The following is a 26,687-nucleotide window of genomic DNA, read 5'->3' on the forward strand; positions in this document are numbered from 1 at the left end:
CAGAGCTTGATCTATCCCAAAATAGTTATTAATTAATAACAATGAGGTACACATGACAGACGACTGTATTTTTTTTTTCATGTGTAGAAAAGTATGTTATGATGTCTCATTTTTGTCTGTCTTCTGGTTTCTAGGATGATTTAACGAGTTCCAGCCCTGCTAGCAGTATACCAAGTCCAGAGGAAAATGAAGGGGAGTTCACAAAATCTGACGCCACAATACCTCTGTCTCAAATCAAACGCGAGAGATCAGAAACGCCGACAGGTCGTGCTGTAGAGCCTACAGTCGCAAATATCATACCAAAAGTCGAACCGCAAGAAGAATGTGACAAGCCCCGCCTCGTTGCACCCATTCCGACACACCCGGACAAACTGTCTCCCCTGATCAGTCGACCTGTAATGTCTGACAGATTGTCTCCTGCTGTACATAGCTCGGCCTCGCCATTACAACATCTCCCACATCCGCCACCACTACAGCCATTACATTCAACGGACAAACCCCCGTCGCACTGGACAGAGGCCCACCATGGGGACCACATGCCACGTCACATCAGTTCGGAGTTGGCCAACCAGCATGCACATGACCACATGGCGCCTAAGCTTCAGCCTCATGTACCGATCCCACCACTGCAAGGGTCGCCTCACCCTCATGCACAGCTACTACAACAACAGCGCTGCCGGTCGCCCCCCTCACCGGCATCTTCCCGGTCGCCGGCTCCACAGCGTCCTCCTAGTCAGCACTCATTGACGCCTACAGCAGATTCCATGCACACTCCACCCCCATCCCTGTCACAAGTCGCGCCTCCCCCACTCCAACCCCCATTGCTGGCCTCCCAGGCTCATCCGCCCCCACACCCTCACCCCTTGTCCCAACCTCATCTCCACTCCCCACAGCAGCCCCCTCCACATATACCACCACCCCTTCTTCACCACCAGAATGCGCTGCCACCGCCGCCCCCACTCCAGCCCCTCATTCCAAAGCGTCCTGAGCCTGGAGCTGAGGATCCTGAGGGTGGGGTAAAGCCTGATGTTAGCGTGTGTATCAAGCAGGAGCCCATGTCGCCTCGACGTGTGGAGGGTGAGGATTCGGAAGAGGAGATGACAGGACCACCAAGTCCCGGACCAGATCCCACCCCTTGCAGGGAAGAGCTCCTGCGAAGTAAAAATGCTATGTAAGTAAGCTCTGTCATGTATGTGTCGTGTATCTCACTGCCCCTGGGGTCTTGGTAACAATGATTCCCGTGATAAAGCCTTTATTAAATGGCAAGGAGATATCTTCCAACAAAATAGCTACTGCATTTCACCTTAAGTTTGGTATTTTTGATTTGGATGCTGTATAGGGTCACTCAAGAGGTTTTTGCGAATTTTGATTAATGTCTAATCCAGAAAGCTTAAGTGTTGGCATCATCGATTCTGATTAGCTTGATGAGGAGATAGGTAAGTTCAGCTGAAGCATTGCTTAAGCTGAATTTTAGGTATGGTACATTTTGTAACAGTCAGTCAGTGTCAATTCCGTATCCCTTTCGCTGAAATACAGAAAGTTGATAATGAGGTTTTTCTCTGAGGAGCAGCACCCTCCTCAGAAAGACGCACATGCATGAAATGCTGGCATTTAACTGTCATGTGGATTTTACATTAGTCAGTCATCTTTTTTTGTAGATTCCTTCGTCTGTTGAATAGAGGATATAACTCTTGTTCCCGATGTGATGTTGTGTTTAAACCACCTCCGGATTCCAAACTGGCCAAAAAACGGGATGAAAGGGAACGAAAGTCTTCAGTATCCAGTAACAGCAACCCTGTGTCAACATCAACATCTTCCACCACATCGTCAACGACATCATCTACGCATGCCAAAGAGGAGAAAACTCATGTAAGTATTGCACTTGAATGTTGGTTTTGGTTCGCTAGATTTGGCCTTATCTAGTGCTGGTCAGTGAGGTACGGGGAAAGTTTCCTCTCACATCAGATGGTTCCGCAGGGAACTAGGATTTCCATGTTACAAATCTATTGTTGTTCAAAGTGAAACAGGTTGCATGCTGTGATGTAGCATTTTCGCACTGTCGCTTTAAGCCAGTTAAAACAGTCGTGGAACGTTTTCTGTCACTGAATTGATGTCATGCGTCCCACTACAGACTTCTGCCTGTAGCCCATTATTCAAAAACTCAGTTCTCTCAAACACAAAATTAAACAAACAAAGCAGTGAAGGGGGGGAGGGGAGGATCTGTGGTTGGCCACTTTGAATAGTACATTTGTAGAACTGGTTTTAATATAACTTGTTGTATGAATGTTTTGAGTAACACCATTATGAATAAAGTTGAGATGCATTTAATTATATTTGCCAGGATAAAATGGTAGAGAGATAATGTCCTTCTGTTTTAGATGCTCAGATGATGGGCAAGTCCCCTCTCCTGTATGTTAAGGTCTTAACTGTGTTAGGAGGGGAACATTTTTCTCGCCTAAAATGATTTGGGACACAAGCTTTGTAATGTATTCATTCTTACTTTTGTGAAGTAGAGCCAAGAAAGTGCAGTGCTAGATTAAAGAAGCTTTCTCTGAGTACAGAACTCATCAAGGGGAAAAATATTGTAGTCGTGATCTAAATTTTGTCATTTGCTCTTCTAACATGTCTAATTGTTTCATTATATGAAGCCCAGCCTTCTTTTAATATAAACGTTCGTAAGGGATTCAGATGTAATTGAGCTCTTTAAAATCTGCAAGATTGTGGACAAAGCTCAGGTGTAAATTGGCATAATTAGTTGCCTTTCGTAATTAATTATGAATGTAAGTCTTGTCACATTTTGTGTGGTGTGCCATGAATTTTTGTCAACCTAATTACAATCAGACTGATACAGGAAAAAGATTGCACTGGGCAGAGTTTTTGGTGAGAATATTTCATTTTGGAAGACACGACCAGAACTCACCATCTGGCTCATTATTTTGGTTCATGAGGAAAAATGTCATGACATTAGAGAACTTGATTAGGTACAGTGTATAAATGATTAATCCACCATTGTGGGTCTGATAATATTTGGTTTTATCCTGCCTGCCCTTTAAGTGCCCCCCTGCCCATAAAGACATGTATAGCATAGATTTATCAGGATGAGTGCATATGGAAGGCAATGCTAAATTTGTATCTGTTTCTGGTTACATATGGCAGGCAGTGCTAGATTTGTTTCTAGTTACATATGGCAGGCAATGCTAGATTTGTATCTGTTTCTGGTTACAAATGGCAGGCAGTGCTAGATTAGTTTCTCTTTGTGGTTACATATGGCAGGCAGTGCTAGATTTGTATCTGTTTCTGGTTACATATGGCAGGCAATGCTATATTTGTTTCTGTTTCTGGTTACATATGGCAGGCAATGCTAGATTTGTATCTGTTTCTGGTTACATATGACAGGCAATGCTAGATTTGTTTCTGTTTTTGGTTACATATGGCAGGCAATGTTTTGTTTTTTTCCAGTATGAAATTAAGATGATATTTACAGTTTTCGTTCACACACATATTTATGGTGTTTCAAGGCTAAGTAGACGTCACTTAGAGAACAGACTTCATCAGTGAGCCGAGATTCTCCATTATGTCGAAATGATCATATCAGTTTGTTATAAAATATCAGCTTAACACAGTCTTCAGAAGGTTCTTTATTGGTGCTAAGTGATTGGCCTAAAATGTAATATCAAGTATTCTAGTATTAACAGTATTAAAGTTGGCACTTTATGGTACAAACTGTATGGTTGTAAGTATCTAAATATTAGTCATCAGTAGACAAGGGTTTGACTTTAGACAAAGTTTAAAATTATATGATTTAAAGTGAACATAAAGTCTGCCACTAACATATAGGACACAGATATCACAGAAAGATATGTAAAAAGTTCTATTAAGTTCAGCATTGGGGATGTGACACTGATGGACAATTTGTTCCGAGTAGCCATGGTGTATGAGCTTGGCCAATCGCTAGCGCTGAAAGTGTCATGTGATAATTAGCTGTCATGTCAAAAAATCTATTAGCTCTCAGTTGTCAGTGTGGTTTCATGTAGTGGATAGACAAATATTGATGCAATAAATTGGATTTTGCAGTTAGATTATGTGCTGAACTGATGCATTTTGAACCACGCATTTCTAAACAGTTAACTGAGAATGGCTGCCAATGTCACAATGCGTACATGTTGGGCAGGAGACTGCAGTAACTTGTCTTAGCTATTCTCAGCAAAGTCAGAATTATTGCAAAAATATCTTTCCGAAATCTACATGAAAGAGTCTCTTATAAATCCGAAGGTCCTGCTATGTTCGGTAAATTCATTGGCATGGGTACAGTGAGCTAGGCCTAATGCTTACCCCCATGCAGGTCTAAGACCAGAACAAGCAGGAGCGCTAAAACACAACGTTTGTGCCCATGAGGATCGCCCAGACGGAGCGCCTGGCTAAAAGAAACATCGGCCCTTTAAAACTGAACAGAACTGGTACTCTTGGGTTGGGTGTCAGGCATTTCTGTTCGTATTTTCTCATTGGCATATTGTTTAATACCGATGATACGGCAGAGTTTATAGGTTATGTGACATCACTCTAGATAGCTATAACATGACAAAATGGCGTCACCAATGGAGTGGCTTGGTACTGATGATCATTTGCAATTTATTTTGTTTATTAGAGGTGTAGAATTTATAAATATTTTTTGAAAATTTCTGGTATACTGCTTTTTTAATCAGTTCGGCTTTAGTGGCTGACCTCATGTTCACTGGCAACAGTGAGGAAGTGTTACATCAAAACAAAGATACTGAAAGTTTAACTTCATAAACTGCATATTGTGTCTAGATTTTAAGTGATAAATTGCCTTGTGAAATTAATTCCTGTTTTCTTTGCAAAGGACGAGTAAGCATTAAGCAGTGCTAGCCTTTTGTAGCTAGTCCTGGTTTTCAACCAGGTTTTGTACCACTACATGTAGCTCTGATTGGGACACGCTCTCTTTGTCAGCTTCTTTGTGTGGCTAGTTCACCAAAGAGGGAGGCGGCAATAGCCAATGCTAGATTCAGACGAGATATAAAAAGGGGGTCGGGGGAAGTTGAGGAACAAAGAAAGCCCAGGGAGCTCATAAATGATATCATGGCTGATAAACTGTTAACGTTAACAGTGATTGACACACCTTTTGGGGGAAACTCCTCCCAGTTTGATGTTCATTAGTGTGTCTGTGGTGAGTCAAAAAATATGACAGAGAGGTTATCAGATTAGGCAAAATGACACAGCCGGGCAAAATGAGGATCTTTGGCAGTGATGGGGAACAAAAGGCATGCTCGACTAGCATGATAAATTTCTGGTTAACCTCAAGTCTTGGGGGGTAAGGTTGGGTCTCCTGCACTTCTGTAGTGGCCAGGGTATGGGTTACATGAGCCAGACAGGGAATACATTGTACATGTAGGAAGTGCAGGGTAACCAACCTTTCTGTGTGTTACAGTATTTTGGAGTCACCTATTATTGTGAAGGAAGGGCACAAACAAAGGAAAGTACATTTACTGGTACATTGTATCAGCTTTAATATTTCTATATGTTGTGATACTTTGTAGGAAATATATTTTTTAAGAAAATGGTTAGGTTTATTTTTAAATCAGAAGAATAGATTAGATTTTCTGTAAATCCTTTTATTTGCTGTCATCTTTGTGTTTAATTTTGGACAGGGTATCTCTGCACAGAGTAAATGACTTAAAACTTGCCCATGACATAGTTCACCATTTTGCCTGATTCTGTGAAGTTTACTGATCTCATAACAAATTCAATTTAAGCTTTGCTTTGAAGGTAGAATGATATCCTACTGGAAAATGTAAACTTCAGTACCATTTGCAACAATAATTTGCAACATTTATTAGCCTCCAAAAATGCTTTTCTGGAAGGAGGGGGGACAAAATTTTAAGTCAGTTGCCCTATTTATTTATTTTTTATTTTTTTTTTTTCTCTTCGTTCTCCGACATTGATGTGCTTTGCATGCTTTGTTGATGTATTCTTTTCAGCTCTGTAGCAATCTTCAGCACTATGAAATTTCCCCTACGTGGGTAGTTCATCTCTGACCACCTTACATGCGTGTAAGTTATGTTGATGCTGTGTTTTTCACCATATTAAACTCTTTTTTGCTGTTGTTGTTTCAGAAGAGCAGCAGTAGCTCGGAGCGCGGCACCCCACATTCATCGGCTGATGCCCAAATCACCAGCAGCCTTACATCATCTCAGCACATGCCCTACCCAGAGCGACACACCCCTCGCCCGTACCCCAGTCACGACACCCCGGCCCTTAGGCAGCTTAGTGAATATGCTCGACCCCATGTCATCGGTAAGTTTTCTGTAGTCATGTTTTGTGATGATGGGGATTTTGCAAATTTGTTTTGTTATCATCGCTACTTCATGAAATTGAAATTCCTGTGATAATGTCTACCTTATGCTTTGATAACCTATAGCTTTAATCTTGATAATTTACAAATGTACAAATGAGATGAGGCATGTGCTCTTTAATCCTTCAGTCATTATGGATGTTACCTTTATTCTGTAGTTTTTATCATTTTTAGGACAGATATTGGTAGTAGTGAAAGCAAAAAATTAGAATTCTCACCCAGTTTTTGGGAAAGATGTGTAGATGTTCTAGCCGCGTACACAAAAACTGTGTATTCCCTAGACAATTACATGTATATTGGCTAAAAGGAGAGGACAAGGTGTTCCACAAATTAGAAGAAGTACAGTATGTACATTATAGATGTTTGGTTAAGATTCGATCGGGTATATGCACATTATAGATGTTTGGTTAAGATTTGATCAGCTATATGCTCATCATAGATGTTTGGTTAAGATTTGATCAGCTATATGCTCATCATAGATGTTTGGTTAAGATTTGATCAGCTATATCCTCATCATGGATGTTTGGTTAAGATTTGATCAGCTATATGCCCATCATAGATGTTTGGTTAAGATTTGATCAGCTATATCCTCATCATAGATGTTTGGTTAAGATTTGATCAGCTGTATGCTCATCATAGATGTTTGGTTAAGATTTTGATCAGCTATATGCTCATCATAGATGTTTGGTTAAGATTTGATCAGCTATATGCACTTCGTAGATGTGATCATTTATGTTCTTTTGCAGGTCAGGAGATTCCACGTTCTTTACCATATGCCATGGGCAGTTTACCTCCACATGTGGACCCCATGGTACATTACAGACTGGCAATGTGCCCTCCAGGATCAAGAGAAAGGTCAGTGTCCACATACTTGTCTCTCATTTGTTAGGGCACTGGAGGATTGGGTTCAAATCCGGCCTCGGACAGAGAATTTATAGATTCCCTCGCTCACACTGTTTGTGGTGACTGTATGTTCAGACACTCATGGCCAATGGCCGAATTCCACCAAATATTCTCTCCGCATATAGCTGTTAGCTGAAATCCACCAAAGAGTGGAGAATTTGAACATGTGCTCAAGCGTGTGTGATAGGCAGTTTTCCTTTATGCTTACCTTGTTGGTTAGGAGTCTGGGATTTCAGACACGTTCAGATTTTTTTTTTTTTTGTTGTTGTTGTTGAATTTTAGAAACCACTTTCAGAAAACAGTGGCAATAAATTGATTTTTACAAATTCATGCACACATCTGGATAATATTACCAGGATTCTCAGAACACTTGAAGCCTGCTGTAGATGTTTGGACAGTTTTGGTGTTTTCTACAATGTACTTCAGAATATTTCACTTATAAGATGGCTGCTAGGACTATAATGGGGAACTGGACTCCAGAATCTCGACTTTATATACTGTCCTGTTGAGCTCATTTTTAATCTGTCCGAAGATGCTCGAATGTCTGAAGTTCCTCGACTTCACTCTACATCTATAAAGTCTGCTTTTGTGCAGTCATAGATGGGGAAGTTTGTCTGTAACTTGCCAAAGGCAGATGGTTTATCCCAGGCACCAGATTATTCCTCCACACATAAAAAAAACGACTGCCATCATATAAATCAAAAATCCTTGAGTATGGCTTTAACGCAATGTTCCCAGCAAATAAATGTTGTGCTTTACATACAGTCCTGGGTACATTGTACAAAGCTCTCAAGCTAAGGTAATAGTATTTATCATGGAAAGCCATCTTGCAGAAAATGCATCATTGTGACATTTATGGTGGTGTTAGGGTAAAGGGCCTGGGAATGGTCCCTGAGAGATAGCATTAAGTCTGACAGCAATTAGGCAGAGGTAAATCACAGGTCCTTGACAAAACACCCTTTACAAATAGAGAGAATCTGAGGAGGGAAATCCTGCTTCAGAAGTGGATGGGGAATTAGGCTGTGATGAGGTTTGAAGGGCTGGTCAGTGTAAAGCTGTGGTTGGGTATAGCGGGAAAGGAAGCAGTGGGTTTTCTGCAGGAATATGCCACTTTAGATCGGTTGTATCTGGGCGGCCAACCGGGATGCCATTACGCGCGGCGATAAGACAAAATAGCTTCTTAACGACTGGATAAAGGGTGTGTGTTTCCAGGCTGATTACAACCAGGGTTAAAGAACACAGGGCGGTTACTATATGCATCAGAGAGAAATGGTAATATTGCCCTCGCCGCCGGCAACGGGGCATAAAATTGATAACCCTTCTGCGACCCTGCAGGAAATTACGGGCTGGCGATACGTGGCCAGCTACAGGAAGTGTTGGTATTGTGGGTAGTGCTTAATGTGCTGTGACAGCCGCTCAACAGCTAATAACACCTTACTAGTATTGATCGGGAGTGGGCTCTGCCCCATGCTGCCGGCCTTAGCTTCTCCTGTACTGACAAAAGAGAGGCACTGCAGATAGGCTGCCAGCGCATAGCTGATGGCGCTGTAATTGATCACAGGCAACCCTACTGCATATGCCAACCGGGGCAATTTGACATGGGGTAATTGAAGAGATCAACCCCTGAGACCGGTTGTTGGGGAGTGGACATGGCCAGTGGTCCTGTAATTTTTACCTCAGCTGTGAATCAGCGGTTATTGTCACAATTTTCACCAGCCAGCAGAAAGTAAAAATTCACATCCAAAAAGTCATAGGATAACATATTGAAAAAAATATTCAGCGAAAAATACGCGAATAAATGTGAAAATCTGTTCAGAAATCGACATCACTTCCAGATTTTGAAATGTTCATTTCCAAATCATGAATTTGTGGTTTCCCTTGCTCTCCAATTTTCATTGAGGTTTTTAGTGACAAACACAAGTGTATAATGCTGGTGTGGCTAAGCCTAACGTTTGTTGAAAACCACATGCACTAGTCTTGATGGCATGTTATACTATATGCGGGGAAAGTTAGTCAGTAACTTGCCAAAGGTTAGTGGTTTATACACCCATAAAACTGACTGCCACTGTATAAGCAAAATATTCTTAAAGATGACTGAAAACAACAATAAAACACATGTACACAAGTTGACCATTGATTGTGTACTTGTATATCTGAAACTAGCTACTGCTAACAGGCTTTACGCATCATTGGTGATTTGGTCAGGCTCCTAGTTCTGGGGCAGTTGTTTCTCGTGGGTTCTGCCTGGTTTGTTCCACCAGGACGTCTGGCTTCCCATTTTTGGAAGCCTGATTTCCTTCACCTGGAAGCCTGGTTTCCTTGTCTGGTTTCCTTCATCTGGAAGCCTGGTTTCTGGGATCTTGACTCATCATAGTGTTATAAGAGGGGTGTGAAACGCCTATATAACAAATGATCCATCAATCATTTGATAGGTTGGAGTTTGAGTTGGAGAGAGACAAGCGAGAACGTGATGCCAGGGAGAGAGAACTCAGGGAAAGAGAACTTAGGGAAATTGAACTGCGAGAAAAGATGAAAGCAGAATTAGACATGAAGCCCCCAGGTAATCATTTTTCTTTCCCCTCCATACAAAAGAAATTGTATGAGAAATTTTGTTTCATTGATTAAATGCATTATGTTGTTCATTGACTTATTTTTTTTTTTATGTTGATATAATTTTTGGCCTCAGGTGTGTTAGGGAAGAAGTTGAGTGTAAAGCTTCTGTAATGCAAACTTCACAGTAGACAGAAATCTGTAAGTGTTAAAGTGTAATATAATTATGATGCACCTGTTAGATAGATAGCATTCAGCAAGAGGTAAATAGCTAAATTTTGCACTGTAATTCTTCAACGTTTTTCCGTGTTTGCAAAGTGTCTATTCAAGCATATTCTGAAGGCAATATTCTGCATAGACTGATAAGATTGTGTTTTTTGTGTGAAGCCCTGAAATTGACCAACCCATCCAGTTTAGTTTTGTCTCCAAAATCAAATTAAATGTGGGCATCAACTCCACTGAATGTTGCTATTTCATGTGCAAAAGGTTGAGGTTGAGGGAAGTCAGTGAAGAGAGGTAAATTGTGAAACATGGCAATCTGTCAAGCTTAACTGGGAATATTGAATCTTAAGATGTTAATAAAGATGTTTCTATCTTTAATCTTTCGTAGGATTTGAGCGATTGGTGGGCCCAGGAGGTAACCCATTGGATCCTCACTTGTTAGAACTCCAGAGGCGTTACGGCTACCCCATACCTGGGGGAAATGCCCTGGTACCCACAGGAGCGCATCACATCCCTGGAGTGTACCCACCCACGAGTTTAGCCAGCGACCTTATAGCGCGAGATCGGGAGCGACTAGATCGTCTAGGTGAGACTGTCGTCTTCGTCTCAGATGTGATGATGTAGAAATTATATGCTGATTAACACATTGAAATAAGAGATTTAATTGTAATACTTCCATAGGTGAAAATAATTCATGTCCTCTGAAGGAAGGTTGTTGTTTATTCACTGAAGAATTCGGATATAAATGTATATCTATGATCTACATGTAGGCTGGGCTCTTCCAACACTTCAGCACAACTTGTTTGTTGGATTTCTGATCTTCATTCTTGATGACAACATAGGGATGATTCAAACTAGAAATAGCACATTCAGACTGAAAAATTAAGGCTTTCAAACTCATCCAAAATGAAGGACTATTTTTGTTTTTTCATAATTGTTCAGATGACTATAAGTGCTGATGGAAATTATTTTAATAGTTAAAAAGATGAAATAGAACAATGAAATTTCGTTCATGCTGAAATGTTCATTTTGGATACTCAAACTTCGACACAGGTTTCGTGTTCGATTCAGGTATTCATTAAATTCTCCCACATCATTGAATATTATTATGAAGATTTCAAGAGGTGACCTCAGCCTGATTTTGTTTTGTTTGTTTTCATGACAGATTAAAATTTATTAATTTAGACTTACTGTGAACTTTTGGGTGCATAATGTCAGACTTCAGCCAGCTCATTATTAAAGTATAAGGGAGGCCACTGAGGGTGGCACCTGACTGATTGCCAGTCAAGGGGAGAGAACCCAGCCTACAATGTGTTGCGCTGTCTGCTGATCACTCCAGCTGTTTTGTGTCATTGATCATATTAAGTTTGTTGTTTCTAAAAGTTCTAACATTAAGATGAAATACTTTTGTTTTCTTACTGCTTCGGAGAAAATTTCAACATTGAAACCGGTGTTGCAAGTGATCATGAATGTATTGCGACATCTCCCTGGATGCAGAGCAAATTTTGCGACAACAGTGTCATCTTTTTTCACCATGTCCTTCACATTTTACACTGTTATATCTAGTGATATCCACACATAATGGACGCCCCCTTTTGTCAGTCCCACTGGAATGTTAATGGCGAAATGGAAATTCATCCTCCTATTTCAAATAGTATTACACACCATCAATGTTGTAATTTTTTCAAGAAAAAAAAAAAGGATTTAAGAAATAATCTTTTTTGCAATTTTGTATATGGAGTTTCACAATTCTGTTATATGATCAAAAATTGTTCAAACTGATCTTTTGTAGTCAAGTTTGAACAGGACGCTGCGAAACCGTTTCAGTAATATATGAATTGCATCTCTGTGTACTTTCCTCTGTATATTTGTTTTTTCTTGCTCCACTATTTGCTGTTGTGATGTACCCCCACCCAAAGGGACATAACTCTGCACACACATATTGAACAGCCCTTCGGAAAAAATACACAACAGACAACCCCCACCCCCCAACATAGACCCTGTTCCCAATGCCCCCCAGTCAGCCAAAGTTGAAATTTTCTGAAAGCAGTAGGAAATCGAAAGTATTAGCTTGAGAATTGGACAAGGCTTAAATTTTGTGTTTTATTTGCTAATTGTTACTTCACAGGGACTTTATTGCAACACTGGAAAGTTGTGGATAATTTGTTATTTTTTTTTTGGTTCACTGCTTTTTCAGTATAGAACCTAAAAAAAAGAAAAGAAAGAGTAAAGTAAAATTGTCCTAAGGGAATATGCAAGTGTTTGAGCTAGAACAGTTATTTCCCCTGTACACTAGAGGCATTGATGTCAGCAGGGGTGAAACGGTCAAAGACTCTTGTCTACCCTTGTCTAAAAAAATACCCAGCTTAAATTTGTAAATAACAGTGCAAAATTGCCATTTTAATAGTGTGCAGGGTAAATAATTTTTAATATTGCTGGACAGTAATTGAAAAATTTTGTTCTTGGGGACCTTGCCATATTTTTGCAAAGTTTGGTTTAAAATATTTGTGTAGGCATGCCCATGGGCCCCCCTATGGCCTGCGAGTCAAGCTTCAACCCCTCCGAACTTATGTCTGCTGAGAGACTTCAGGCTGAAAGAATGGCACTGGCTGCGGACCCTATGATGCGATTGCAGATGGCGGCTGCTAACGCCCATGCTCACACACACACCCACGCCCACTCACACACCCACCTCCATCTCCATCAACAACAAGAGAACCTACCGCCTCTCCACCCGTTTGCGACTCCGCATCTAATGCCTCATTTCTTACCAGGTAAGACTGCGGAGATGGACTTTCTCCAAGCCAGTTGAGAGTAATGCACGTTTTTTTTTTTTTCTTTCTTTCTTCAAATTTGCAGATTCTGATCAATTGGCAGGGAGAATGATATACCAAATTTACACGCAACGAAACTCAATTGAGCAACACCTGTTGGTCCAAAGAGTAACTAATGCGCAATACCTACGCTCAAAGCATGATACAACTACAGTAGACCCAAGGCATTTGGCTTATCAGTTTTCTAGTAAGTTGACTAAATGGCTGTCCAACCCAATCACCCTTTGCTTCATCAACGCTCCCTCTTATTGTTTTGGCCTTTGTTATTCTCTGGGTTTGTTTCAAAGTGGACTGTCGACAGAAGAGCCAGACAGTGAGGTCTTGCTCAAATATGACTACAGTGGACGAATGCTAATACTTTTACATTCCGTCTGTAGCATGGTTTGTTTATTTATTGGATTCGATCTATTCGAACGTAATCTATTAACCTAGTACAGAAATTGGTTTCACGGTTAGAGAAAAGTATGCAGAGCGCAGAGAAACACAATATCCATTGGCAGGTACATATACCTGACAAACCTCCCGCTGTTTGACCACAGCCTTGACAGAGAAGAACCAGCAGAAGCTGGAGTTGAACTCAGTACTTGTTGGTGGCAAACCAAGATATGATACATGCATTAGGGCAGGGTAGACTGAAGAATGTGTGGTTGATGAAAAGATAGTCACTGTTTCAAGCTATTTATTGGTTTTGAATTTAACTAAATAAAGCAGGTGAACATATAAACCATACCTGAAGCATATCTGAAACACCACCAGAGGGTGTATGCCTGTACATCACACACGAAAAAGTTCATAAGTAACTTGCCAAAGATGGGTGGTTTACTCCAGGAACCCTTGTTTCCTCCACCCATAAATCCAAAGTGAAACATTTTTGACTATGGCGTCAAATAACAATGGGAGAAACATGACCAGAAATACTGTATTTCACCTGAAGTTTGACCTTTAAAAATGCACTTTCAAAATTACATAGATTCCTTAAGATGACACTGAAGTTTTTCTGATAAAAAATTAATCAAACTTCATCCCCCTCCCCCCAAAAGAGTAATTTTGCCCCAATGGATTGATAAACCAATTAGAATCGTGCAAAATGTGTCTTTTGAAAAAAGCTAAACTTTAGGTGAAATACAATAGTTAAAAACCAGCTGGAAAAAAAAACCTGCTTGGTATTAACTTGGAGAGGACGGTGTCCAAAAGGAGTACTGATCATCTCCTGGCTTTAAAATGAACCCAGATTGACCAAATTTTCACCTGCCTATGGATGTTTTGTTGTTTTGGGGGTTTTTTGTCCTTTATAGAAAGGAATTTTTTTTGTTTTTTTTTTTGTTGGGTATTATTTGATTGAGTTGATTTAGAGTACCTATCTTGCTTGGCTGATTAATTTTTCACATCATGATATTTTGAATCATTTTCCTTGAATTCTTTCAATTTATAGTCGATAAATGTTGCCAAGTGTACTTTTTTTTTTTTTCAATGCGTGATAAATTTAAGCCCAAAACATTTAAGTCCGCATGGTTATGTTTTTTTCGACATCTTCCAAAGCCTCTTTTTCATGGTAATCTTTCTCCCCATTTGGATAAGTCACATGACCTGTACATGTAAGTATAATCACAGGATGTGACTCAGTGTAAAGTATAGTACATGAATTTGATCGTTTTGTTTTTTGGGGGGTTTTTTTTGTCTTTTAAGTTTTGTTATTTTCTGTGTGACCAATGAAATGTTTCAACGATAATCCCTTTTCACTGGATACCATTGATAAGCAGGAGGCCATGTTTTTAGTTTAATTTGTGAGATGTAGACCTGTATGATATCTAATCACTTTTCAAGTGTCTCTTTACAAAATACTTCTCGAGTTAATACGGTAAAAAATATAGCATGAGTAATGAGTATGTTTCTAAAATCTTCTACATTTTAACCTATTGATAAACGAATGTTATTGTGCTCGGCCCAGTGTCTTTTATCACAGGTGATGAATGTGTCAAACTTGAAGATATTCTGCCTTTGTCTTTTAGGAGCTGACCCAATGGCTGGAATACCCCCGGGAGCTTCTGCTGGCCCCACCAGTGCAGGACATTTGCCAGGGATTCATCCATCCCTATCCCAGCATCCCCTACTGGCAGGGAGAGAAAGAGAGATGGTCCATCCAGATATACTGGCCAGAGCACAGTATGCTGACCCAGCTTTAGCTCATCATGTAAGCTATTAAACCCCTTGGCTTTTTATGCTCATGTGTATAAAGGTATACTTGGAAATTGTTTCAAATCAAATTGTTTAGTTTAGACCAAATCAAGTTTAGGCCACATTGAAGAAAGCTGATTTTTATTAACTATAAACCAGTCATGTTCTGGATGTCATGTTGATTTTTTGTTTATTTATTTTTTTTATTTTTTATTTTTTTTTATTTTTTCGGTTTTCAACAGTTATCAGCCCAGGCTCACCACGATGCTTTACAGCGGATCGCTCTAGAACGAGAGCGTTACGGAACCCCGGGCCACATGCCTCACTAGCCTGAGCGCCTGTACATAGGAACACTTGTATATAGTCTATTTATTGGAGACAGGCTTGAAAAGACTTTCTAAGTGATGAATAAATGTTTGGAGATACATGTGGAGTATTCTTCTTGTATCTGGTGGTGGCAAAATGTCACAAGTCTCCTCGCTCCTGATTTTCACCAAATGACACCTGATGATTATTATTTTGTGGTGTGACATTGCGATCTTGTGAGGACCACAGGCTCCACTCTCGTGATACGTGGTACTGCTCAGAATCTGGAAGAAAGGAAGGAAGGAAAATTCAGATTCATGGCCATTAGATTAGGCTACAGTTTACTGGGATCATTGTTACATGGGATAAAATTCCTGATAATGGGCAGCACAAAGAAACTTTCTGAAAACTGGCTTTAATCAGTCACAGTTTTTGCGGTATTCAACATTTTTGTTCCAGATGCTGTGGAGACTATGTTCTTATTTCATATCACTCTCTCTCTCCCCCCACCCAAACATCTCCACCCTATCCACCTCTACCACCTCTCCCTCACTTCAACATTTATCATTCTTGACCTTAGCAAGCTATTTCTAAGTTTGTTAATGTTCGCCCTTGATACTTTGAGAGTTTTGAAGGATAAGCACACAGCAGTTTAACTGGAGCTTCCTTTGTTAAAATGGTGTATGTATCAAAAACAGCAAGATTTGGTGTAGCATCTGTGACAGTACTGTGGGGTTTTCTTTTCTATGCATAATGTAATTTAAACCAGAATAATTTATTAAAAAGCATTTTGTCTATCAGATACAAGTGAATGTTTGAGACTGTTTTTTTTCTGTCAAATGGTATCATCTTTATAAAGCAATGGATAAAATGGGACAAAACTGTTTATCATGGAAAAAGCAGTCGTGCATGCCAAGGGGTTCGAGTCTGTTGTGTTGGCTGTATTGTGATCAACATTGAATCTAACATTCACCTAAATAAAATGACATATAGAAATAACATAAGCAAGCAGAAAAGATCAGTTCGAAAATGTCTGGTAAAGTACATCATTGTGTTTTTATAAATCAAAATTTAACTTAAAATTTTCGAGCTTTTGTCAACCAATACGCGCAGCTTGTCTTCTTCCCTGAAAATAATTTTGAAAATCAAAAGAACCCTCTTTTAACAATTTAAGAAAAATGTACAGAGTTACATCTTACGAGTTGCACAGAAATAGAAACATTTTCAATAGATCTTGGAGAAAGGGGCTGGGGTAGGGGATGTGAAGACAAGGTTGAAGTGGAAATCAGTGTCGGATGAAAATAACAAGGGTTGTGGTATCGGTCAGTTTTCTCGCCCTACATGCTGTTTGATTAGGGCATATACTCTTGATCAATGAAGTTTGACCCCTTAATATGGCAAGTTGAAATGTCAACAATTGATGAACTACAGCTATGCAAAAATCAAGAATGCAGTTCTCGTAAGGGAAACGTGAGATTTCTGAGATCCTCAGTAAGGACACTGCAAATAGGTGTAATATTCACAGTGGTCCTCGCATTTGAAGAATTCTGGCTTGAGTTTTCACTGTACAGAAGATATAGTGCTACATTGTATATATAAGAGCAAGTAACGTTGGTGTAAACAGTTCATGATGTACAAAAAAAATGCGTGACATGAGATGTATATGTCATTTTATTTCATATTATTTGAATTAAATAAATTCAAATGTAGGAACATGTTGAAATACTTGTAATCAAGACTTTTTCTTTTCTTCAACTGAAATTTGCAATGAAGTAACGTTTGTTCGGTCATGTTTTATTCTTCTAATATTAATTTGATAGTTGTTTAATGTCATTCTCACGAGCTTTTCACTTGTTTATGGGTGGAGAAAACTGAGTTGCAGGGGGTAAACCACCGACCTTTGGCAAGTTGCTGCCTGACTTCACCAAGTGTGACATACGTGATTAACACTCTTGCAGTAGTCTCCAGTCGCAAGGACACGGGAGATGTGAGTTCAAGCCTGGACCAACCACAGAGATTTTTATGGATTCTCCCGCGCTCACAGACATTGTTTGTCGGTCTTAGGGCTAATTAAGAGGTCGACGACGCTCGTGTAATTGACTTGCATTGTTCGTCGTTGTACAGGGTGCGCATGTCTTACTAAAGTTTGTTAGTAACTTGGGAAAGATCGGTGCATGGTAATTTACGATTGCCTTACGATTTCCTCAACCCATAAACCAGCCCATCATCTTTTAAGTGAAAATTTGTTGAAATATATCAATAAATCAACCGCATCGGCAAATTGGCAATAAGCTGGGGATGTGTGAAGAAGGATTTTCAAACAGACCACTCGCTAAATTAATAAAATATAGCAAATCTGCGGATAGTCGTGGGTTCCATCCCCACCCCCCCCCCCCCCCCACCCCCGGGCTCTTCCCGGTTTCCTCCCACCATAATGCTGGCTGCCGTGGGATAAGTGAAATATTCTTGAGTACGGCTTAAAACACCAATCAAATAACCAAATAAATAAAAGATAGCATGTCAAAAATTTGACGGAACGACCAACTTCAAGAAGGAAATTGCGCTTCCATTTCATGGGAAATTCAAAAGAAACCAAAAAAAAAATACTACAGCTGAAGAAATGTCCGTGCGTTTCAAGCGAATACCAAGAGTATTTCTTTATTTCCATTGGTGTTTTACGCCGTACTCAAGAATATTTCACTTAAACGACGGCGGCCAGCGTTATGGTGGGAGGAAACCGGGCAGAACCTGTGGGAAACCCACGACCATTCATAGGTTACTGACAGATCTTCCTACGTTTAGCCGTAGAGGTTTCTGGGTCATTGCGCCGCCCTGGCAGCTAGCCACCTTGGCCATGGAGGCCCCAAAATTGTGCATTGGTTCAGCGTACAAAAGGGAAACTGCACTAGCTATAAGGGTTAGGGAATTGTCAGAACTTCCAAATATCCAGGAAATGTTGGAATGTGTTATGCATACAGCTGAAGAGAACTATCGTGGACGTTTTAACAAAGTTACAAATAGTGTGCAAGATAGCATTTTATACCAAAGGGCCTTGCGCATTGCGTATATCTTGTCTGGTAGCATTTGTTTGATCATTTGTAAAATGTAATGTAAATGCAATGTAAAATTTATCCTACCTCACAGTTTACTGATTCAAAAACTAGTATGTCCAGGAAACTCCATCACCACTGTTTCTAAAATTATACAATGACTCTATCACTGTTGTTGGCAAACACGGTCATGGCGTTCAGAATCTCTTGACGATTTGAGTGAGTGCTTGGGGTTTAATGTCGTACTTAACAATTTTGCAGTCATACGACGACGAAGGAGCCCTCATAAGTGCATGTAATATGCCTCCTTGATGCAGGGCGAATTTCTACCGCTCATTTATCTAGTGTTGCTTCACTGAGACGACTTACCGAAGGCAAGTAAGCTGCCCCGCCCGATTATACTGATACGCGTCAATCTTCATGCTGGACACAAACTTCCTCTTTTAAAGTCTTAGGCATGACCCAACCCAGGATTGACCTTGGATCTACCGTCCCCGAAGCGGACGCTCTACCACCTGAGCTATCGGGGCCGGTTCTCTTGACAATTTGTGTCTTAGCTGCATCTAATTCAGCTTCACCCAGAGGTAGGGGCAGTTTAAGCGTTCATGTTTAAGACATTGACGTGATGCCGTTATGTACAAGTGCAACCAAAGTGCGCCTGAGATAACTATATTTTGTATTTGACCTGGAAATTGTACACGAACTTTTGAGTTTGAATTCTGAACTGGATTTCAAGCCTAGAAAATCGCCGACTCTCTTACATGCTACCAGCTTCATTTACTACATATTTCTGTAGTGGGCCTCCGTGGCTCAGTTGGTTAGTGCGCTAGCGCAGCGTAATGACCCCGAAGGCTCTCAGCAATGCGGTTGCTGTGAGTTCAAGTCCAGATTCATGCTGACTTTCTCTCCGGCTCCCCAAATTCAGTTTTATTGAACCTAACGCCTATAAGGCTGACACTAAAGGTGGGGTAGAGGTAGACTACCTGACCTCAAAAATACTTGCAGCCAATGGTGGGTGGGGCGGTGGGTGATTGAGGCCCTTTTTAATTATCCCCAAATTCAGTTTTATTTAACCTAACGCCTTTAAAGCTGACACTAAGGTGTTAGTAAGGAAAGTCATAATAATTATGAGTCTGCAACTTCAGACAAAATTTTGTGGTGGAAAAGGCAAAGGTTAATTAGCGTTAAATGAGACCTCCGTGGCCGAATGGCTTAACACGCCAGCATGGTGTAATGACCCAAATGCCTCTCACCAATGCGGTCGCTGTGAGCTCAAATCAGCATGACACTGGCAAATTTGAATCTGTCAAGCAAGTCAGAAGCGCAGCACACCTTACTGACTCCAGTTCAGATGATGAATATGTATTCAGCGTATACAGTCACAGTGATGGCATTTTCACAAAAGAACTAATAGTAACTGTCGCTGTCAACGAAGAAACACTCCAAGCTGTAATAGGTACAGGTGCTACCGTAAACATGTTGAGTGAGACAACATTCACACAGCTTCCTCCACAGCCGCACGTGATATGGACAAATTAGCGCAGATGTTTGCCTATAATACTAGTCAGGCATTAGAAATAGTAGGTAAATTTTCAGCAACTGTCACCGCCGGAAATAAATATGTGCAAACAACCTTGTACATCACACCAGGAACTTGCGACACTGTACTCAGCTACAACACAGGCGTGGATCTTGGACTTCTTAATATCACAGAGAGTATTCGTGAAATACAGTACAGTCCTACATCGCTTACCAATGAAATCGTGTCTAAATACAAGCATTGTTTTACTGGACTTTGTAAATTGAAAGGTGCTCAAGTCAAACTACACGTGGACAGCAGCGTACAACCCGTCACTCACCAACACAGACATCTCCCGTTTAATCTACGTGAACGTACGACAGCAGAACCCAAACGACTACTTGAACTTGACATTATCGAACCAGTTGGTGATGTACCCACACCATGGGTGTCCCCTATCCGTGTAGTCGAGAAACCTAAAAACCCATCTCAGATCAGAATTTGTGTTGACATGCGCGCACCAAATGAAGCAATTCAGCGAGACCGACACATGACAATCCAGTAGATTTTATGTCCAGACATTCTGTTCAGTCACCAGACGCTCCAAGCTGTGAAGAAAAGATGACTGCGGAAGACATAAACTTTCTAACGCAGCATGCAGTTCCGAAAGGGCTAACACTCGCAGAAATCCAAGACGCCACGAAGGCCGATCCACTACTGCGAACTGCAATGGGCTTAGTTAAAAGCAACAAATGGAAATCTGCCTACAAACCAAATATTAACGCAAAGCTTGACAGCGCTACAGCAAGACAGCTTCAGTCCTTTGCTACAGTGCACGCCGAGTTATCAGTAAACGGAAATATCCTCTTGTTTGATTCCCCCATTGTGATACTAGCCTGCCTTCAACAGTGAGTGTGCGACCTCGCTCAGGTTGGACATAAGGCATCGTCAAAACAAAGAACCTTCGTCAAAAGGTTTGGTCCCCTGGTATCGACAAACTCATGGAGACAACCATTCATAACTGTATCCCGTGTAAGGCCGTAACCCCGGAAACCTCTTCCAGTCAAGAACCGTTCAAGGTGATGTAATTTGCAAGTGTTTAAGCATTTACATGAACAGTCAGAATAAAACCCCATCGGAGGTAAACTGACAAGAGGCCGTGTTTCCCCTGTCAGGTGTGACCTTTGTTAACTATCATACAGATGTCGCTGCTTTCGTTTTAATGTCTATGTTGTTTGTCTTCTATATTGTATTCCTACATAAACCAGAATTACTGCTGGTGAAGTAAGTACTCCCCAGACCTGATCCATTTACTGTATTTTCATGTTACTGCTTATTAAATGTCATAACAACACAGTATTATGGGTAATTCTGTAGACTAGTGACATCTAATAAATTGCAGATAAAATCCGGTTTTTGTTTTTGCCTAATTCTGCCTAGGCCATGGTGCCAGGGGGCATATACGTTGCTGCTTTTTAATCATTTTCATGAACAGTCAGGGTAAAACCCCACCTTAGAATAATGTAAACTGACAAGAGGCCGTGTGACTATTTAGAAACTGGCACAAAGTCGTCGCTGGTGTGTTTTTACTCTCTATGCTGTAGTCTTTTTATATTATATCCATGCATGATTCTGCTGATGGGCTAAGCATCCCTGAAACCTGGGGCTGATTCACAAAGACATTTCTCACTTAAGTCAAAATTTGAAATGCTGCCTTAAAGCCTATTTTTCGGCTTTAGAAATTAAAATTTTGTCCACCTTATCAATGTTATCTTAAGACAAACGTGTCTAAATTTCAACTTCCATAACCAAAAACTAAGAGTTGTGAAGATGTTTTTAATTTTTACAACGAAAGGCTTTGTGGAATCAGTACCTGGTTCCTTGATTTCATGTTATTGTTTATTAAATACTTTATGCTTCATATCAGCTGGTCTACGTATGCTCAAGACACTATGTCGACGTTATTTCACCAAATGAAAAAAAATTACATTATTACACGTAAATGTATAGATATTTGGCATAAATAACTAATACTTTTGTGTTAGATGACACAAAAGTGACTTTACAATCTGTGGCATGTTATCTCCGTATGTCCTTATCCCTTCAACACATCAGAGATAATCCCTTATAGATAGACTATACCCGCAGTGACCCGAGAAGTAAACACCCTTACAGTAGTTAAAAATCAATGCCCCAGCTGGTGAGTTAGAAAATAGTGGTTTTTTGTTGACAATGACCGCACTCGGCGACGTAGACGACCATTCATTCTTCTCCTCTTAACTAGCCGAGTTCGTCTTTTCAATCCCATTAATACGATTAAAGTCACTTAATCGCATATATTGTTACATTGTTATATATCAATAACTGAAGACTGATAGTGGCCGGCGTGATTAGCATGCTAGCGCGGCGCAATGACCCAGTAGCCTCTCACCAATGCGGTCGCTCTGAGTTCAAGTCCAGCACAATTTGGTTCCTCTCCGGCCGTTCGTTTGAAGGACATAAGCGGCATGATCTGTTCTGATCGTGCCGTATGTATTATTCTGATTGGATGTTCTCATGACACTGCACAGACGGCCTCTAGGCGGCCCCAGGACCCTTGGCTACAAGGCTGGGATAGCATGGTTCCGATTATGTAGAACCCAAATCTTATAAGGAAATATATGCATTTGTGCTGGGTGGCCCAAAATGATTATCAAATAAAAATCGTCTAAATCAGCGTCTCCGTCTTTCAGAATGGCCAGAGCTAGTTCTCAACCCAATTCCCCACCCCCACCAAACCTCCAAAATTTATAACGTTCCACTGCCCCTGTTACTTTTCTGTGGTAGAAACTTCTCTGTGATAATAGATCTCTGTGGAACAGTTATCTGTGGTAAAATATTCTGGTGTAAATCTGGTCTATAATAACACTTCTCCGGGGTAAAACTTGTCTGTGGTAATAGATCTCTGTGGAAGCACTTCTCTGTGGTAAAATATTATGGTGTAAATCTGGTCTATAATAACACTTCTCCGGGGTAAAACTTGTCTGTGGTAATAGATCTCTGTGGAAGCACTTCTCTGTGGTAAAATATGTCTGCTGTAAATCTGGTCTATAATAACACTTCTCCGGGGTAAAACTTGTCTGTGGTAATAGATCTCTGGTGTAAGTCTCGTCTACAGTAAAACGGCTTTGTGTTAACACTTCTCTGTCTTTATCTACGGTAGTTTTTCTGGATCGTAAAATTTCTCTGTGGCAATGAATCATGATTGTAGTTCTGTGTCACAATAGTTCTCAGTGGTAATGGTTGTCTCATACAGAACTTTGTCCATTGTTGTAGTTTTGTGTCACAATAGTTTTGTGAGGTAATGGTTCTCTCATGTAAAACTTTGTCCATGATTGTAGTTCTGTCATAATAGTTCACTGTGGTAATGGTTCTCTCATATAAAACTTTGTCCATGATTGTAGTTCTGTGTGATAATAGTTCTCTGTGGTAATGGTTCTCTCATATAAAACTTTGTCCATGATTGTAGTTCTGTCATAATAGTTCACTGTGGTAATGGTTCTCTCATATAAAACTTTGTCCATGATTGTAGTTCTGTGTGATAATAGTTCTCTGTGGTAATGGTCCTCTCATATAAAACTTTGTCCATGATTGTAGTTCTGTGTGATAATAGTTCTCTGTGGTAATGGTTCTCTCATATAAAACTTTGTCCATGATTGTAGTTCTATGTGATAATAGTTCTCTGTGGTAATAGTTCTCTCATATAAAACGTTGTCCATGGTTGTAGTTTTGTGTCATAATAGTTCTCTGTGGTAATGGTTCTCTCATGTAAAACTTTGTCCATTTAATTATCTGGCGAAACAGTTCTCTGTGGCGATAGATCTCATTTTAAACTTTGTCTTTGATGGTAGTTCTCTGGCGTAATAGTTCTCTGTGGCAATGGATTTGATGTAGACATCTCTAAATGATAGCACTTATGAGTCGTAGCAGCTCTGGGTGGCAGTGGCTCCCTGATGTATTCGTAAAACTTTGGCTATGGTAGACTTTCTTGGCCACAAAGTTCTCCATGGCACTGGTTCTCTGATGTAAAACTTTGTCCATGGTAGTCTTTCTTGGTCAAAAAAGTTCTCCGTGGAAATGGTTCTCTGGTGTAAAACGTTGTCTACGGTAGTCTTTCTTGCTCACAAACGTTCTCCGTGCACTGGTTTTCTGATGTAAAACTTTGTTTATGGTAGTCTTTCTTGGTCACAAATGTTCTCCGTGGCACTGGTTCTCTGATGTAAAACTTTGTTTTTGGTAGCCTCTCTTGGTTACAAAAGTTCTCCGTGGAAATGGTTCTCTGATGTAAAACTTTGTCTACGATAGTCTTTCTTGCTCACAAACGTCCTCCGTGCACCGGTTTTCTGATGTAAAACTTTGTTTATGGTAGTCTGTCTTGGTCACAAAAGTTTTCCGTGGTACTGGTTGTCTGATGTAAATCTTTGTCTATGCATTAATGTTAGTTGCAATTTATTAAAACTCTGTGGTCTAGACTTAATCAAAATGCTGTGATGTCGCCATATTTGATAGAAAATCACACCAAAACACTTATTTTCGTAATTATTTATGCACATCATACTTTCATCTTAAGATTCAGTTAAACAAGTGCGAAGTTTTCTCTTCTGTAAGACTTCTGTGTCCTCGTGTCCTTGATCCCCATGTTTTCGATCACGTGATTAAGATCTATCTGCATCAGCTGGCATATAAATGGCAGGATTATCGACGTAAGCCTGAAATACGTCGATAAGAATTCAAGGATTAAAAGGTAAATCAGAGCAGTATATCTCTTCTCAAGTGTCCGAAATTATAAAAGGAAGATTCACGGATAGCCATCAGAGAACGGATGTGATCGGCTGATGAGTGGATCACGTGACTTGACCATCAGGATGAACGCGCCCATCGTTTCTTGTCTGGCAGCTCTGCTGCTAATACAAACGGCAAGTGAGTAAACCTTTGGGTGAATTTTATACCAGTGATATATTTTTCCTCAATGAAGACAAAATAATGTACCGTATTTTTTATTTATTTATTTGATAGGTGTTTTACACCGTACTCAGATATTTCACTTATGCGGCGGTCAGCATCATGGTGGGAGGAAAGCCTGCAGAGCCCGGAAATGCTCATCCATAGATTGGTGGCAGACCTTTCCAGAGATGAAGCCTGCATGAACTGGCGCCTGACTCATTCTCAGACAAGCGAAGTATTTTTGAGTTCGGCGTTTACCAAAGACAAATCAGTAAGAAGACAAGACAAAATTTATTTAATTGTTCCTTTTTTTGCCGTTGGCCATGAAAAAACAGCTCACCCTTACATTTTCCACTAAGTAACAGTTTTATTACCCTGCGTGGTTGTCTCCTTTGAAATGTTTTTGCAGGCGCTTATTGGACTGGGTGGTCAAACAGAGACACTTACACTGGTAATGGCGACTATGAAACCATCGCAGACGGAGGGGTAAGCTATGAAAGTTTTAAAATATATGGATAAGAAATAACATTATCGTTGTGAAATAATTATAACCACAATAATAATAACCATAATGCTGGCTGCTGTCGTATGAATAATTTTTCTTGAGTACGGCGTAAAACACCAATCAGATTAATAAATAACAATAACTGTAATATTTTTATTTGGGGGAACAATGGCCAGAAGGCCGAATTTACGTTCGTAAGGTGCAACCCGACTTTTGCGTTTATACTCCAGTAAATCGAGAAATAGACGTAGGAATACTTTTCCAAGAATAGAACTGAAAGAGATTGGAGACACGTCGTGTAAAATGACAAACACAGCACATATGTAGATATGACCTGTAAATATATCTGCTCTCGTCTGTATTATATTCACATTCATAAACTGGAGCATCAGTGCAAATTCTCTCGATAGTCTAGAAGGAATTAAGACTGTTAAAACAGTTGTACCTGCATGTATACAGTTTGCAAAGCGATTTTTTCGTTTATACTCCAATAAACCCCCAAAGCACCACAGTCAGTCCTTAAGCGCATTTATTCTGAGAGAAAGTTAGGGTCAACTGAATCGTAGTGTTACATGAGCTGTTCTCTGTCTGATTATTTGAGACAATTCTGACATACTTTATGTATCAGAAAATGGTAGTAGAATGCGTCTGGCGTTATTCCCCAAGGTCTCAACCGTGAGGCCACCATGCGTACATGACCTGACCTTCGATTGTGATCATAATGGGGGACTGTACATCGCACGACAAAGGCGTGTCTCGCCTCTAATACCGAAGAACGGATGACACGACATCATGTTTCCGCTTTCTCTAGAATGGCGTAGGCCTATCCCATGGCATATCCCTTACAAATTTTCTACAGAAATCTTGAGCAACGCCGAGTTCACTGGGCTCACGGTGATGAGGTGGGAAGCAATCTGATAATACTTCAAACACCTGTATTCTCTTCATCTAGACTATGTACATGATTCTAACCAAAACGGAAACCAATTTTATTGATTAATGCTTATTAAATAATTCCACCGGAGCACTCAGGTGATGACGCTAAGCGTAAACAAGCCCACGTGCGTCTCGCCAGCTCCAAAGGTCAAGCTTGTATACTGGCGGCAGTGATGTTAATTCGAAAGGTAGAAACCGACGTATGCGCTGTAAGATTTTTTTTTTTTTTTTTTTTGATTGGTGTTTTACGCCGTACTCAAGAATATTTCACTTATACGACGGCGGCCAGCATTGTGGTGGGTGGAAACCGGGCAGAGCCCGGGGGAAACCCACG

The 26,687-nt window shown here is 40.3% G+C and overlaps 1 protein-coding gene across 1 annotated transcript in view; it reads left to right on the forward strand.

The window, feature by feature from the left end:
- LOC135465439 (arginine-glutamic acid dipeptide repeats protein-like) overlaps positions 1-17,083 on the forward strand; it is a gene marked incomplete at its 5' end in the record, with an annotated part of 102,511 nt that extends 85,428 nt beyond the window's left edge. Inside the window, 9 exons of the mRNA XM_064742678.1 lie at positions 135-1,171; positions 1,659-1,869; positions 6,132-6,312; positions 7,117-7,225; positions 9,706-9,833; positions 10,434-10,631; positions 12,559-12,819; positions 14,889-15,070; positions 15,297-17,083. Of these exons, the coding sequence (XP_064598748.1) occupies positions 135-1,171; positions 1,659-1,869; positions 6,132-6,312; positions 7,117-7,225; positions 9,706-9,833; positions 10,434-10,631; positions 12,559-12,819; positions 14,889-15,070; positions 15,297-15,383 (2,394 nt within the window). The remainder of the gene's footprint in view (positions 1-134; positions 1,172-1,658; positions 1,870-6,131; positions 6,313-7,116; positions 7,226-9,705; positions 9,834-10,433; positions 10,632-12,558; positions 12,820-14,888; positions 15,071-15,296) is intronic.
- Positions 17,084-26,687: the final 9,604 nt, after the last annotated feature.

This window comes from Liolophura sinensis, chromosome 5 (genome assembly GCF_032854445.1).
Source record: "Liolophura sinensis isolate JHLJ2023 chromosome 5, CUHK_Ljap_v2, whole genome shotgun sequence".
Lineage (NCBI taxonomy): Eukaryota > Metazoa > Mollusca > Polyplacophora > Chitonida > Chitonidae > Liolophura > Liolophura sinensis.